The 15,841-nt window shown below is 40.6% G+C and overlaps 1 protein-coding gene and 1 long non-coding RNA gene across 21 annotated transcripts in view; one reads left to right on the plus strand and one right to left on the minus strand.

Moving 5' to 3' along the window:
• The window catches only part of LOC123848250 (uncharacterized), a 28,298-nt gene extending 26,991 nt beyond the window's left edge, over positions 1-1,307 (minus strand). For both annotated transcript variants that reach the window (XR_010409545.1, XR_006791728.3), the window contains exon 1: positions 845-1,307. This is a non-coding gene — a long non-coding RNA (uncharacterized LOC123848250). The remainder of the gene's footprint in view (positions 1-844) is intronic.
• LARP1B (La ribonucleoprotein 1B) overlaps positions 1-15,841 on the plus strand; it is a 129,995-nt gene that overhangs the window by 357 nt on the left and 113,797 nt on the right. For 11 of the 19 annotated variants that reach the window (XR_010409538.1, XR_010409542.1, XR_010409539.1 and 8 more), the window contains exons 1-3: positions 1,380-2,101; positions 11,866-11,924; positions 12,320-12,379. Coding sequence is in view for 12 of the 19 variants with exons in the window: in XM_045880467.3 (XP_045736423.1) it covers positions 1,597-2,101; positions 11,866-11,924; positions 12,320-12,379 (624 nt within the window). In the remaining 7 variants the exon portion in view is untranslated. Of the gene's footprint in view, positions 1-1,197; positions 1,301-1,379; positions 2,102-11,865; positions 11,925-12,319; positions 12,380-15,841 lie in introns of those variants that run through there. The other 8 variants (XR_010409544.1, XM_054508761.2, XM_064585043.1 and 5 more) reach the window with 5 other exon arrangements.

Here is a 15,841-nt window from a genome sequence, read left to right on the forward strand (position 1 = left end):
GTGAAAAAATATTCACTGGGTCAAATCCATTTTCAGCGACCTTGCACAGGAACATAAACATTTAGTGACTTATAAATCCACGCTCGTGAAATCAGTATTATCACTCACTGAATTTCAGTGCCAAGTATAAAGCTCTTACTGGAGTTAATCAAAACGTATTTGTAACTTTTATTTATTTATTTTTTTTTTTAAAGATTTTTATTTATTTATTTGAGAGAGAGAATGAGATAGAGAGAGCATGAGAGGGGGGAGGGTCAGAGGGAGAAGCAGACTCCCCGCTGAGCAGGGAGCCCGATGCGGGACTCGATCCCGGGACTCCAGGATCATGACCTGAGCCGAAGGCAGTCGCTTAACCAACTGAGCCACCCAGGCGCCCTATTTGTAACTTTTAAACATATATCCATTCCAGGAAAAAATATTAGGAAACACGGTTAATTTGTAAACAAGTGTTATCTCTACAAATTAAAGGAACGTGTAACAACAACAAGAAGTTGGCGAAATATTAATCATTTGTTTTACTCAAGAGCACTTTAAAAATATTTCAGTTCGAGGGTGGAAATGAAGGCGGGTAGTGCACTAAACCAATTGCCTGGGAAAGGTTTCATAAACAGTTACCTACAAAGTACACAATTTCCATTCTGGACGTGGCTCAGGATTAGAAGTGATCGAGGTGCCCCCAAACCTCAGGAGGAAACCTTTTCACCGGGCGAAGCGACTGACACAAAGGCAAAACGGCCCCGTACGGGACCCTGGCTCGTAAGGAAGCGGCCCGGGGTCGTCGGCAGAGACCACCCGTCCTCGAGTCAATTTCGCGCCCTGGCCTGGGGCAAAGAGACCCCCTCACCTGTCAGGCGCCACGTGCGTAGCCCGGCCCGCCCCTTGCCCGCACCCGGCAGAGCGCAGCGCCACTGCGCGGCGAGTCACAGAGGCCCCGTGAGCGCCCCGCCCCCGCTCCCGCAGTCCGGGCCGCCGTAGCCCGCGAGCTGCGGAATCGTCCAGTTCGCCCTCCCTCCCCTTCGGCGGGCCGCTGGGGCGGGGCCGGCCCTTAGGCCGGGCGGCACCCGGACGAACTCGTCAGTCAACCACCGCAGGCGGCGGCCTGGCGAGGGCAAGAGCCGGTGAGTAGCCACGTCACGCTCCTTCGGGAGGCCCCGCCCCGCTCTGTCCTCTGGGACCGCCCCTTCCACGCCCCCGCGCCGCCCCCGCGAGCTGTTACCGGCTCTGGGGGCACGCGCCTCCTTGACTCCGCTAGAGGTCCTCCAGCCCCTACTCGCAGCGCCTTCGCCGCTGCCCGCGCCAGGTGAGGGCTCGCGGCTCCCGGCTACGACGCCCGGCGCTTGTTGGCTGGCTCGGGACGTGAGGCTGTGCGGCGGGCTGGGCCGGCGGGCGGTTAGCGCTCCGTTCCACGCAGGGAGGGGCGGCAGGCCGGGCGCTGCACGGCGTCGGCCGACGCGGGCGGCGGTGGCGGCAGCGGCGGCCGGGCTTTCGGGTTTTCTGCCCCAGGCCGGAGCCAGTCGGTTCCCCGGCGGAGAGACGGGCAGTCGGGCTCCCTGGCCCCGGGCCCCCCCCGGCTGGGGTGGCTGGGGCAAGGGGACGATGTCTGCTCGCGCTGCGGTGCCCGCCGCTCACTCTCGGGAGGAGCCATCCGCGGTGGCTGCCGAGAAGGAGTCGCTGTTGGTAACGGCGAGTCGGCAGGCCGAGCAGCTGTCCCCGCCCGAGCGGGAGGGCAAGTTGGCGGCGAGTAAAGAGAGGGCCGCGACAGCCATCATCGCGGGTGCGCGGGGAGAGCCGTCGCCGGCGCTGGTGCTGGGGCACAGTGTGCCCCAGGCGGCCGTGCCCGTGAGACCCCTGGCGCTGCACCTGGCGCACAGGGCGCGCGGGCCCGGGGGCCCCTTCGGCGGGGAACCCCCGCCACCCCTGCCGAGGGACCCGCCGGCCGAGGACGCCCTGGAGGATGCGGCGGCGACCGGCCCTAAGGAAAAGCTGCAGCCGCCGCCGCCGCCGCCGCCTAAGGAGAACCCCTGGACCAAAAAGCCTCCTCAGCACCTGCCCCCTGTCGGGACGGGACCGGCGCCGTCCCCACTGGAAACCCTGGAGGCAGGTCTGTGGTTTTTTTGCGGTGGGCAGTGGGAGGGTGTGTGCAGGGGTGATTTGCTTGGCTGTAGAGCCTGTCGTGGGGCTGGGGGAGGGGCAGACCTTCTTCCCCTGACAGTCGGAGGTATTTTGTTCCAAGGTGTCATTCACTCTGCCGATTTACATAAATGGACATCTGGGAAGGGAGCGGCAGGAAGAGGTGGGACCTCGGGCTCTCCTTGACTGGTGGGGGCACTGCGGGAGTAACGTCGCTGAGCCGCTCGACTGGCGCGGCCTTCATTGAGTTTTACCCCCTCACAACGTGGTAGTGACTTGGGAAAGCTAACTTTATAGGTAGATAGTCAGTTCATCCTATAGAAAAGTTTTTGTGGACTTGTAAAAAAAAGGGGGGGGGCGTGAAGCAAGTCGGAGCAAGGGGATTTATTTATAAGTGGAAGCGCGATTGTAATTTTCTTCGTTGTCATATAATTGATAAGCTGAAAATCTGTTTGGAAACAAGAAAGGTCATATTAAGAATGAGACTATACCGTAGTTGCCAACAAAATGCTTGGACTTGAGATTTTGGTGGAAAACAGTTGAACAGGATAGTTGACGTGAGAGTGGATTGCACAGTACGTAAATGAGAGTCTTAAAATTCGGTTAGCCCTCCTCCTCTTTTGAGGAGGTTAGATTATGTCACAGCATTTGAAAGCTGACCAATACAGTATGGCCCTGGGTGCTTTATTTTGGTTGTAGTTTTTTTGTTTGTTTGTTTTTAAGTTTAAATGGAAATACTAAATAACAAAAAGTAGTATCTCCTAGTTTTATTTTCTAAATTAAGTTTTAGTAAGTTAATTGAACTTTTTATGTAGAAATTACAGCTGTTTACTTGCATATCTTTTTCTTAAAATTAAAGGTTAACAATAAAATGGGGAAAATGTGAGCATGTTTACAGGGTTGTGAGGATCAAGTGAGTCAAAGGATGTGGTATAACTAAGGTGATTATTATAAATACATTATATTGCACGTATATTAACATTTCTTCAGAGGAACTCCAATAGAGTGAGATAAATGTTAATTGATTTCTTTAGCTTTTACATGGTAATACTCATTCTTCTTTTTTTTTTTTTTTAAGATTTTTATTTGTTTTTTTGACAGAGAGACACAGCGAGAGAGGGAACACAAGCAGGGGGAGCAGGAGAGGGAGAAGCAGGCTTCCCGCTGAACAGGGAGCCTGATATGGGGCTCAATCCCAGGACCCTGGGATCATGACCTGAGCTGAAGGCAGACGCTTAATGACTGAGCCACCCAGGCTCCCTTAATACTCATTATTCTTGATAAATTTGACACTTGCAGAAAAAAACTACTTAGAAATTTGCTCTAAATTTAATATTACCACCATTCTCTTCTAGCTGCAAAGATCTATTTGTTTACTACTATCGCTAACTGAAGGAAACAAAAATCTTTTTTTTAAGATTTTATTTATTTATTTGAGATAGAGCGAGAGAGCACAGGCAAGGCCGAGGGAGAGGGAGAAGCAGGCTCCCCGCTGAGCAGGAAGCCCAATGCGGGGCTCAGTCATGAACCTGAGCCCAAGGCAGACATTTAACCTAAGACTGAGCCACCCATGTGCCCCAGAAGGAAACAAAAATCTTAAAGTATAATCTCCATAAATTTAGCAAAGAGAAAGAAAGCCCTTAATGAGCCTTAATGGGCTGTCCAACCTCCCTACTTCTAGACTTACACAGTTAAAATTTATATTCAGTGAACTACCCAAAAAATGAACTTTTGATTGTAAAGCTAATTTGACAGGTTTTAAAACTTTCAAGATAGGACTCAGGAATCTTAATTGGAAATGTCCTTTTGAAAAGTATTTAACAGTTCAATTAACCTCAGGTGCCTTCATTGGGTATCTTTGTTGGAGATTAAGAACAAGGTGTTGCTTGAGCTATGTTGTGGTTCATGGGAATTTCGATTTTGCTGATGGCTCTCTCTAGGCAATTCTTTCTATTTTTGGAATACATTCTGTGCTTAGAGGAATACCATTCTAAACTACTTGGAGTAGTGTAGTAACTTATAAACTCTCCCCAGTACTGACTGTTCTACCTCAACTTCTTTTTGTAGTTGGGTAATTGAGAGATTATGGTGTATAAATGCACTGTTCTGAAAGACTTGGGTTCTAGTGCACATATTGTTACTAACTAGCTAGTTGACTTTTGGCAATTTTCTGGGCCATGTAAATGAATGAAAAGGGTGTATTCATCTCTTCCAGTCAATACCAGAGTGCCATCTACAACCTGGGGTGCCTTAGCTTCCTGCTTTCCTAAGCAAATTTGCAACTTAAAGAATAATGAAATAGCAGAGGACTTTAAAGGTTCAGAGTAGGTGCAAACTAGAGATAATCTATTAGTAGGGGGCCTGTGTAATTTATCCTACAAACCAGGATACTGTAGAGGCAGAGAGAGGGATATTAATTATGCTGGAATACCAGACTTAAACCATGCTTGTCCTGGCCAAACCTGGATCTACTGTCACTCTCTTAATGAGGCACAGAGATTCCATCCACAAAATTTTGCCAGAGACTTCATTATCAGAGATGGAAACGTAGCAAATGAAGAGGATTATTTTGGGACAGATGATCATGAATTTTCTGTTAGAACCTGCAGTTCTAATTGAACTGCAGGTGAATCATTCTTGCTTCTTCAGCGCTTGTGAGATACTTTATTCCGCTTTTAGGATGGTTTTGGCCTGTATATTGCTGTTTCTCTTAATCTAGGTAAGGCCTCCTTTTTTTTTTTTTTTTTTTTTTTTTTTTTTAGAGAGAGAGACACAGCAAGAGAGGGAATACAAGCAGGGGGAGTGGGAGAGGGAGAAGAAGCAAGCCTCCCGTGGAGCAGGGAGCCTGATGCGGGGCTCCATCCCAGGACCCTAGGATCATGACCTGAGCTGAAGACAGACGCCTAACGACTGAGCCACCCAGGCTCCACAAGGCCTTCTTTTCAACCAAAGCCTGGCTATCCAAGAGGCCTAGAATAGTGTCACAGCAGTTTTTAATTCAGTTAGGAGACCAGAAAAGATTGTCCCACAATCTGTCCTAATTTTGTTTAAAGTACATTTATTTTGGAAACATGTATTAAAATCACAATATGGGATTTATTAATTTCTTACTTGTAGCTATGGCTATATTCTACATACCAAAAATCAGCTTTCTAATATAATTTCAGTTCTTTTACTCAATGAAAACATGGTATATAAAAATACTGATTTTTTTCCATCTTTTTCATCCTTAGTCTTCTGACCTCATCAACTCTCCTTTTTCTTAATGTCTGCTTCTCAGAAACCTCAAATAAGCTTATTTTTACCCTAAAAACACTTTAAGTAAGTTGTATAAATGGTACATAAATACATTCTGCTTGTTTTGATGTCTCCTTCAAGAAAAGAGGTAATAATGCTGTTTACTGAATATCCTTTCAGATCTTTCTTCCAAATACAGTGTTTTGTATATGCTTTTAGAACATATCATCCTCCATTTTTAGTTTAAAGTTGATTGACCCTTTTTATTTTTTCTCTTTACCATAAGTGAGTTTGGGGACATCTGGCTGGCTCAGTTGGTAGATCTTGGGGTAGTGAGTTCAAGCCCCCGCCCCCGCCCCCACTGAGCGTGGAGCCTACTTTAAAAATTACATACCTCTTGTATATATGTCTGACTTTCTCTAGGATAGATGATGGGAATTGGAATTGTTAGGTCACAGGGTATTTGTTAGTTGACAAATTGTTCTCCAAAGTGACTGTACAAATCGATACTCCCACTTTTAGAGTATGAGAATTAAGTAGTTTTTAAAGCACTCACTGTAGCAAAATGGCATTTTACTAGATTTCTCTCTTAAATATAAAATTATGTGAAATATTGGTAATTACCAGTGCGTTTTCTTAGTTAAAATTTTGCTGAAGATTATAGCCATAAAAATTAGAGTAAAATTGTCCCTGTGACATTGCATTTCCTTCTCCGCCCCCCCAAAAAAAGCTACTTAAATACCCTACACATTGGTATATTGGCTGTTAACAAGAGAAGAGAGTACTTAAATTGGGAGGGAACCTATAATGTGTCTGGTCTTACCCTACCTTTCTAGCTTTTTGTTTATGTTGCCTTCTGTTTACCCTGTGTTTTGGATAAATGGCTTAAGTTTTCCTGCCTGTTAAGGTTTTGCTTATCATCCTTCCCTTTGTTTTAATTCTGTTTATCCTTGAAAAACAAGTTCAAATGCTAACTCTTGTATGTAGTCTTCTTGCCTCTCTGAGCTGCTGTCCCGTAATAGTTCATAGCTCTCTTACAGAAATTATCCCTAAGTGCCTTGTACTGGGGTTATATATTCACATGTTTTATCTCTTGTTCTAGTTTGTCATGTTCTTTGAGGCAAAGGCTGTCTTCTTGATGTTTGTATATTGTCCACAACAATGGCTTTCATTTAAATGGTACTCAGTTTGTGGACTTTATTAATTTGAAAAAAAATTTGACTTTTTAAAATTATGATTTAATGCAATCATGCTGTAACAGACATCTTTCTTATGGGGTTAGCCATAGAGTCAGTCTTTAAAGAACAGATTATACTAGCAACTCTCAAATTTTAATGTGCTTAGGAATCCACTATGGGTCTTGTTCAAATGCAGATCTGATTCTGTAGGACTTGATATTCTGTATTTTAAGTAAGTTCCCAAATGTCAGTGATGCTGATTCAGATATCACAGTTTGAATAACAAGGGATTTCAGTCCTAATGATGCACAATAAATCACTGTTAACAATTAAGGATGTTGCATCTGCCTCACTAGGTAATAGTGTTGCAGTTTTTCTGTGTCCAAGCCCTTAAAAATGGGTTGTTTTCCTTATCAATTTAGAATTATAGATTATAGTTGATAGATTCCTAGAGTTAAAGAATAATGGTTTAGGATACTGGAATATTACTCAAAAGGTTGCAGTAGTATAGTGTCTTACCAGTGGTAACTTGAAAAATAGATATATGAAGATCACACACTGTTCATGTTTGTTTGTTTGTTTGTTTATTTATTTATTTATTTAAAGATTTTATTTATTTGACAGAGACACAGCAAGAGAGGGAACACAAGCAGGGGGCGTGGGAGAGGGAGAAGCAGGCTTCCCGCGGAGCAGAGAGCCGGATGCGGGGCTCGATCCCAGGACCCTGGGATCATGACCTGAGCCGAAAGCAGACGCTTAACGGCTGAGCCACCCAGGCGCCCCTGTTCATGTATATTTAAAGCCACTGGAGGCTTTTTCTTATGTTTCATCTGTTTTGGAAAAAAATGTATACATAATATATTTTAATTTAAAAAATGTTTTTAATTTTCTAGGCTGGCTTGCTTTTTCAGTCTTAGGTTTTCTCTAAAAACATGCAGAGCAATTTCCTCCATTTTAGTTAAAATATGGGAAACTTTAAGTTAAAATTACCTTTCTTACCTGTACCTCTGAAACAAATAATACATTATATGTTAATTAAAAAAAAGGGGGGAGTGAGGCTTTAGGTCTTCCACCTTCTTGGACTTTTAATAGATGCCTGAGAGTCTTGGTCAAAAAAAAAAAAAAAATAGGGTGGGGGTTGTTCTTTTATTAAAAGATACATTGTGTTCTTAACACATTTAAGCAAGAACTTTTCACAAAAGTAGCAACTATGGAAAAAACAAAACAAATCCAGCAAAGAAGGGCAGAGAGATATGAGAATTATTACCATCTAACTGTGGTTATAGCACTAAGCCCATTTTTGTTGGTTATGATGCTAGTTATATATTGCATCTTAGGATTCCATTAATTCTTTCTTACTTCATCCTTTGTTATTCCTTAAATTGAGAAGTTGGAAGAGAATCATAGCATGCATTTCACTTGGAGTGGTTATATTTTTTGGAAAGAAGTGGAATTGTAACTTAGAATTTGGTATACATGAAAAGAAATTACCTTTCTTAGGCTTGTTTTACTTGTTCTCTATGTGTATATAAAATATTTTTAAAACCTGGTGGGCTTCTTTCATTTTATACAGACATCTTTGTACCTTGTCTTGCTTCCCAGGTAATTTCCCAGAAATGGAATTGCTTTATTAAAAGGTATATAGAATTTAAATGACAGATTACCCTGGAGAGAGTATACTACTTTACACTATTACCAACTGCATGAGAGTAATGTCCATTTCTTTTCTTTTTTTTTTTTTTAAGATTTTATTTATTTGATACAGAGAGAGCAAGCACGGGCGGGGCGGGGGGGGGGGGGGACACTAGAGGGAGAAGGCTCCCCGCTGAGCAGGGAGCCCAGTGCAGGGCTCCATCCCAGGACCCTGGGATCATGACCTGAGCTGAAGGCAGATGGTTAACCAACTGAGCCATCCAGGTGCCCCGAGAAATGTCCATTTCTTTATAGGCTGGCCAACACTTGGCATTCTCTTTTTTGTCAATAGGATAGGTAAAAAGTGTTTTGTTTTAGTTTACATTTCTTTATTAGTACAATTGAATGCCATTTCATGTTCTTTTTTTTTTAAATTATATTTTGAGGATAGTTGATACAATGCTACATTAGTTTCAACTTAGTGATTTATACAACTTAGTGATTTGACAAGTTTATACATTATACTATGTTCACCACAAGAGTAGCTATCATTTGTCCCTTTTACATCACTGTTACAGTATCATTGACTATGTCCCTCTCATACTGTGCCTTTTCCCATGATTTATTCACTCCATAAGTAGAAGCTTGTATCTCTCTTCTCCCTTCACGTATTTTGCCCCAGCCCCCTGTATTTCTTTTTAAAAGCATTTGTTCATCTTTTACTCAGATTTTTTTTAATGTTTCAAGTTTTTATTTAAATTTTAGTTAACATACAGTATAATATTAGTTTCAGTAGTAGAATTTAGTGATTCTCAGGTTTTTCAAAATTTATTTATTTTTTACAGCTTACTATCATGCTCTTATTTATTCATTTATTTTTTTTAAAGATTTTATTTACTTGAGAGAGAGAGAGAGCATGAGTGGGGGGGTAGGGGGGTGGGAGGGGTGGAGGGAGAAGCAGATTCCTTGCTGAGCAGGGGGCTCAGTGTGGGATTTGATCCCAGGACCGTGGGGTCATGACCTGAGTGGAAGGCAGAAGCTTAACCAGCTGAGCTACCCAGGCGCCCAGCTTAACTAGCAACGTTTTAAATGAAAAAGTCTGAGTTGATGAGGTGGTCTGAGTGAGCAGCACAAAGGACTTCTTTATGTTGAACTTGGAATTAGACAAATGTATCCACACGGTTGGTGTTGCACTGCCACTGCAGGTCCTCCTATCTGGTTGAGGAGGCTGTCCCTGTGAAGGTGACAGCATGAAAAAGCAGCCCACGATGCTTGCTTTTTTTTTTAAAGATTTTATTTATTTATTTGACAGAGAGATACACAGCGAGAGAGGGAACACAAGCAGGGGGAATGGGAGAGGGAGAGGCAGGCTTCCTGCTGAGCAGGGAGCCCGATGCGGGGTTCGATCCCAGGACCCTGGGGCCATGACCTGAGCCGAAGGCAGACGCTTAACGACTGAGCCACCCAGGCACCCCACGATGCTTGCTTTTTGTGGACAGCGAGCCCCCAAAGGAAAAAGAGGAAAAGATGCTGGCTTCGTAGGTTCAGGTTTTTTTCCTAAACTTATTAATCAGGAAACTTACTGTTTCCATGGTAGAAATTGGAATTTGGGAACAGGAATGTTCTGGGAAAGTCTTCTTCTTGGAAAAGTAAATTAACTCTTAAGGACCATTTAGAAACAAATGTTAAGAAATCACTGTTTTGTATTGCAGAGTATCCAACCACATTGGCCGTCATAGTTTGTCAGATACTCTGTGATGAGATTAAATTATTATATTGATAACATGTACATAAACATCCCAATTACAATGTGTACATAACGGTACTCCATTAAAATGTCAGCATTATTGATGCCACAGAGTTAAATATAAACTTTCCTACCAAATTTTCTGAGGAGTAAATTTGAGAGATTAAGATTTAAAGAAAAATTAAAAATTTTGAGTCCAAAAGAATCTGCTAAAATTAAAATCTCTTCCTTTTAAAAATTTTTAAATTTGCAAAGAAATAAATACTCCTCCCCAACGTATTTCTTCATGTTTAGCTAGAGGTTATAATCAATGTCTGAGTAGAGTATGGAACTGTATCGGTTTTTAAATCAATAGATTATTAATTTTTTGTCATGTTCAAGTATCTTTAAAAATTTTGTTAATAACTTAATTGTGCCATTTAGTAATGAAGTTAAAAAGTTTATTTTTATATGGCCAGAATAATTTTTTATCTTTAGTTTCTGACCTTAATTTTGTGATTATTAATGTCTAATTGATTTATAATAAAGCTAAATAAAATCTGCTTGTGTGCCCTCTCCCTTATTATTTTCCATTTCATTAAATATTTTGTATAAGGCTTTATTTTGTAACTACCAGGCACTTAACTTACTTGATTTAGCAATATTTTGGGAAATGTTTTCCACTTTGTTGAGGGGAAAGTCCTCCAAATGTTATGTATCTTATAGTTTTCATAAAATATACATAGTATATATATAGAACATCAGTCAAATTCTAGATAACGTTCAGGCAGATACTGTTCTTTATTAAATTAATTTTTTCCTGTCCCCATTTTTTTGTCCTGTTAACCTGTAGTTTTTGATCTAATTTTTCTTAATGAAATGTCTTATCCTTATGCACATTTATACATGTATACACATACACATATATGTGTATACTTAGAAGAATAAAAGAAATGCCTGTGTATTAGTTATTTTGCTTTCGGAATAGAATTACTGTAATATCCAAGATTCTTTTATGTCTGTCCCTGGTGACATCCTAATCTTTCATCCCTCTGATAAGTTTTCTATTTCCTTTTAAAATCTGCTTCTGAGTTTTAACTCAAAGATTGCTTTATTCTATGAATTGGTCATTGCCATGATTTTATGGGTTCATGTTTTGCTGGATTATTGTTTTTCTGTAGATACAGATCCAAAGTTTATTCTGCTTTTCAATATTTACTTTAGATCATGTTTAGGTAGGTGACACACCCATTGGTCATCTTGCTCTAAGTAATGAACCAAACTAAAAAACAGTGTAAAGTTTCATTTAGAGAGTCAGTCTCTCTCGGTCTCTTTATCTATTTTATTGTCAACCACTGTCGTCTTATTCAAGATGGGATCAGTGGCAATACCATGATAGTCTTGTCCAAACTTCTATTTTTTATGACTTCATATATATACAACCTATTGTAGTTGTCAAACTGGTTTGTTTTCAAGGACAAATAGTTTGAAGTCTTTTGATTTATTTTCTGGATAGTCCTTGATAAATGTCAATGTATGAATTATATAGCAAAATGTATCCATTTGGGAAGTGAGTTACTAACTTTACTGTATTACAACATGTTATATTTCTAATTTTTTCATGTTGTATTCTGTCAGAGAAAGGATTGATCTGTCAGTTTAAGTAAACTGCTATTTTTCACTTTTGATTTGATTAAAGACCAATTTGAATCTGTGTTTGAACTATAGTTGATTTTTTTGTTAAGAATTTGAGTTTCAGAACTCTGGATTTTGTTGGAAATGATGATGACACTGGCTTACTGAAATTGATATAATAGTTGTTTTGTTAAATATATTGAATTAAGTGATTGTAAAACCAATTCTAAAAAACCCCCCAAAAACCAAAAAAAAAAAAAAAAACAAAACCAAAAACAAACCCACCTAATTCTGTGGTTTTTGTTTTGTTTTGTTTGTTTTTTTTAGAGCTCAGTTCCCCCAAAATTATAAAAGCAGGAAAACTCAAGACAAAGAAATTCAACAAGGTATGTTTTTAGCTCTCTTCTTCTTAGCTATATTGAGTTTGAGAATTGGTATGTTAGAAACTCTTAGATTATTGTGTACTTAGTTGTGTCATTGGTGTTAGGTTAAAGTTAATACACTAGAGAATTGTAGCTTTTGTTCAAATCCTGTGTATATTAATTTATTCTGTTATCCTATGTAAATCAATTTAGTGTCATTAATAGTGCTAGAAGGTGGATCATAAGACCGAAGCATTGTTATTTCAGTGTTTTGTTGTTTGGAGAGTTGAATTAATTTGGCAAATGCTTGCATATAATTGTATGTAGGTGATTTTTTAAATTGCTTTGACTTTTAGAAAATATTTTTTCTACTTAAGATTTCTAATTTGCAGATATAACACTTATTTATTACTTCTTAGGCTAGTGATTTCAGCGATATGGCGAATTGGCCAACACCAAGTGAATTAGTGAACACTGGAGTGAGTATTGTTTTAAGGCTTTTTCTTAATAAAAGGAAAATATTCTCATTTCAACATGCAAAATTTATTTCAGGTTTAGAGAATTACATTAATAAAGAAGTGCTGAAAACTTAGCAGCTATCCTTTCTATAGTCTAACCCCTTTTTCAGATACCTGATTTTATCCATCATGTTGTCTTCATCTCATTATATTCTCAGGAGGTAATCTTACATTTGGAAGCGGTATTACCATGCTGTTATCTTCATATAATGCTTACAATTAAAGAGATTAAAAAATTTTTTTTAAAGATTTATTTATTTGAGAGAGATAGAGAACGTCCATGCATGGGGCTGGGGGAGGAATAGAGGGAGAAGAAAAGAGAGAATCTCAAGCAGACTCTGCTGAGCTTAGCCTGAGGCAGGGCTCCATCCCACGACCCTGAGATCATGATCTGAGCTGAAATCAAGAGTCTGGTACTCAACAGTCTGAGCCACCCAGGTGCCCCAAAAGAGATTAATTTTTTTTTTTTTAAGATTTTATTTATTTATTTGAGACAGAGAGGATAAGAGACAGAGAGCATGAGAGGGAGGAGGGTCAGAGGGAGAAGCAGACTCCCTGCCGAGCAGGGAGCCCGATGCGGGACTCGATCCTGGGACTCCAGGATCATGACCTGAGCCGAAGGCAGTCGCTTAACCAACTGAGCCACCCAGGCGCCCAAGAGATTAATTTTTATTAATTATATCATTAATTAATATGAGTCTAATTTGAAGCCCATTTTATTTCAGAATTTGCTATATGTTTTGTTTTTTTTTTTTTTTAAAGATTTTTTATTTATTTATTTGACAGAGAGAGAGAGATCACAAGTAGGTAGACAGGTAGGTAGAGGGAGAGGGAGAAGCAGGCTCCCCACCGAGCACAGAGCCCGATGTGGGGCTCGATCCCAGGACCGTGGGATCATGACCTGAGCCGAAGGCAGATGCTTAACCATCTGAGCCACCCAGGCGTCCCGCTATATGTTTTTTGATACATAATTTTTTCAATATGTATTGAAGTGCTAATTATATATGTATATATATACACACATATGCATTTATATAGCGTATCAAATCAAGAAGTGTTCAATGAATGGATTTTTATTTTTATTTTATTATTTTATTTTATTTTTTAAGATTTTATTTATTTGACAGAGAGAGACACAGTGAGAGAGTGAACACAAGCAGGGGGAGTGGGAGAGGGAGAAGCAGGCTTCCCGCCAAGCAGAGAGCCCAATGTGGGGCTCGATCCCAGGACCCTGGGACCATGACCTGAGCCGAAGGCAGACGCTTAACGATTGAGCCACCCAGAAGCCCCTTATTTTTATTTTTTATTTTTTTGTGTGTGTTTCTCTTCCTTTCAACCTTTCCTCCTTCCCCCACCTCAGTTTTTTTTTTATTATGTTATGTTAATCGCCATACATTACATCATTAGTTTTTGATGTAGTGTTCCATGATTCATTGTTTGCATATAACACCCAGTGCTCCATTCAATACGTGCCCTCTTTAATACCCTTCACCAGGCTAACCCATCCTCCCACCCCCCTCGCCTCTAGAACCCTCAGTTTGTTTTTCAGAGTCCATCGTCTCTCATGGTTCGTCTAACCCTCCGATTTCCCCCCCTTCATTCTTCCCCTCCTGCTACCTTCTTCTTTTTTTTTTTCTTAACATATATTGCATTATTTGTTTCAGAGGTACAGATCTGAGATTCAACAGTCTTGCACAATTCACAGCACTTACCAGAGCACATACCCTCCCCAGTGTCTATCACCTGGTCACCCCATCCCTCCCACCCCCCACCACTCCAGCAGCCCTCAGTTTGTTTCCTGAGATCAAGAATTCCTCATATCAATGAGGTCATATGATACATGTCTTTCTCTGATTGACTTATTTCGCTCAGCATAGCACCCTCCAGTTCCATCGACATCGTTGCAAATGGCAAGATCTCATTCCTTTTGATGGCTGCAAAATATTCCATTGTATATATATACCACATCTTCTTTATCCATTCCTCTGTCATGGACATCTTGGCTCTTTCCACAGTTTGGCTATTGTGGACATTGCTGCTATAAACATCAGGGTGCACGTACCCCTTCGGATCCCTACATTTGTACTTTGGGGTAAATACCCAGTAGTGCAATTGCTGGGTAGTAGGACAGCTCTATTTTCAACTTTTTGAGGAATCTCCATACTGTTTTCCAGAGTGGCTGCACTAGCTTGCATTCCCACCAACAGTGTAGGAGGGTTCCCCTTTTTCCCCTTCCCGCCAACATCTGTCATTTCCTGACTTGTTAATTTTAGCCACAATGAATGGATTTTTAATAAATTTTTTTTAAAGATTTTATTTATTTGAGAGAGGTGGGGGGACACAGGCAGGGTGGGAGGAGGAAGGCAAAGGGAGAAGGAGACTCCCCACTGAGCAGGGAGCCCGATGCGGGGCTTGATCCCAGGGTCCCGAGATCATGACCTGAGCCAAAGGCAGACGCTTCATGGACTGAGCCACCCAGGCGCCTGGTTTTTAATTTAAACTATGAAAGAAACTAAAAGATGGTTCTGAGATATTCTGTCAAGAGGCTTTTTATTTATTTATTTAAAGGTTTTATTTATTTGAGAGAAATTGAAGGAGCAGGGGAAGGGGCAGAGGGAGAGGGAGAAACAGACCCCCTGCTGAAACACCCATGCACCCCAGACATCAGGGGGCTTTTTAGAGAAGTGGTAGCATATATGGTTATCTGGTTACATGTTTTCATTTGATACTACACTTCGCTATTTGTAATTTGTACATTATTGGTTTGTAGTTGTAGATAACATATCTAAACAGCTTAATTAGTGAGTAAATAACATAAAAAACTGCATGTGAAGTATACAGTTTGCTAAGTTTTGACCTATATATACCTGTGAAACCATCACCAAAATCAGATAATGGACCTAACCATTACGTCAAAAGCTTCTTCACACTCCTTTGTAATTCTTCTTGTTGTAATCCCCCCATCAACCCAGGCAACCACTGATATGCTTTGTGTCACTTATAATTAATTTGCATTTCTTACAATTTTATATAAGTGGAGTCCTACAATATGACTTTTTTTTTTCCCCTGGCTTTCACTTAGCTTAATTATTTTGAGATTTATTTATGTCATTAATGTGTATTAGTAGTTAATACTTTCTTATTGCTGAGTAGTATTTCATTTTATGAGTGAAATGTTGCTTTTTCATCTATGGATGGACATTTGTATTGATTCCAGTGTTTGGCTGTTAAAAATAAAGCTGCTATGTAAACATTTGTGTACAAAGTTTTGCATGGATGTATTATGTCATTTTTCTTGGGTAAATACCTGGAATAGAATGGCTGGATTGTGTGGTAGCTATTGGTTTAGCTTTTTCAGAAACTACCAAACTTCATTCCCACCAACAGTGTATAAAAATTCTAGTTGTGTCACATCCTCACTAA

Source organism: Mirounga angustirostris, unplaced genomic scaffold (assembly GCF_029215605.1).
Source record: "Mirounga angustirostris isolate CCGP_5_RB_7025 unplaced genomic scaffold, mMirAng1.0.hap1 SCAF_2, whole genome shotgun sequence".
Taxonomy (NCBI): Eukaryota; Metazoa; Chordata; class Mammalia; order Carnivora; family Phocidae; genus Mirounga; species Mirounga angustirostris.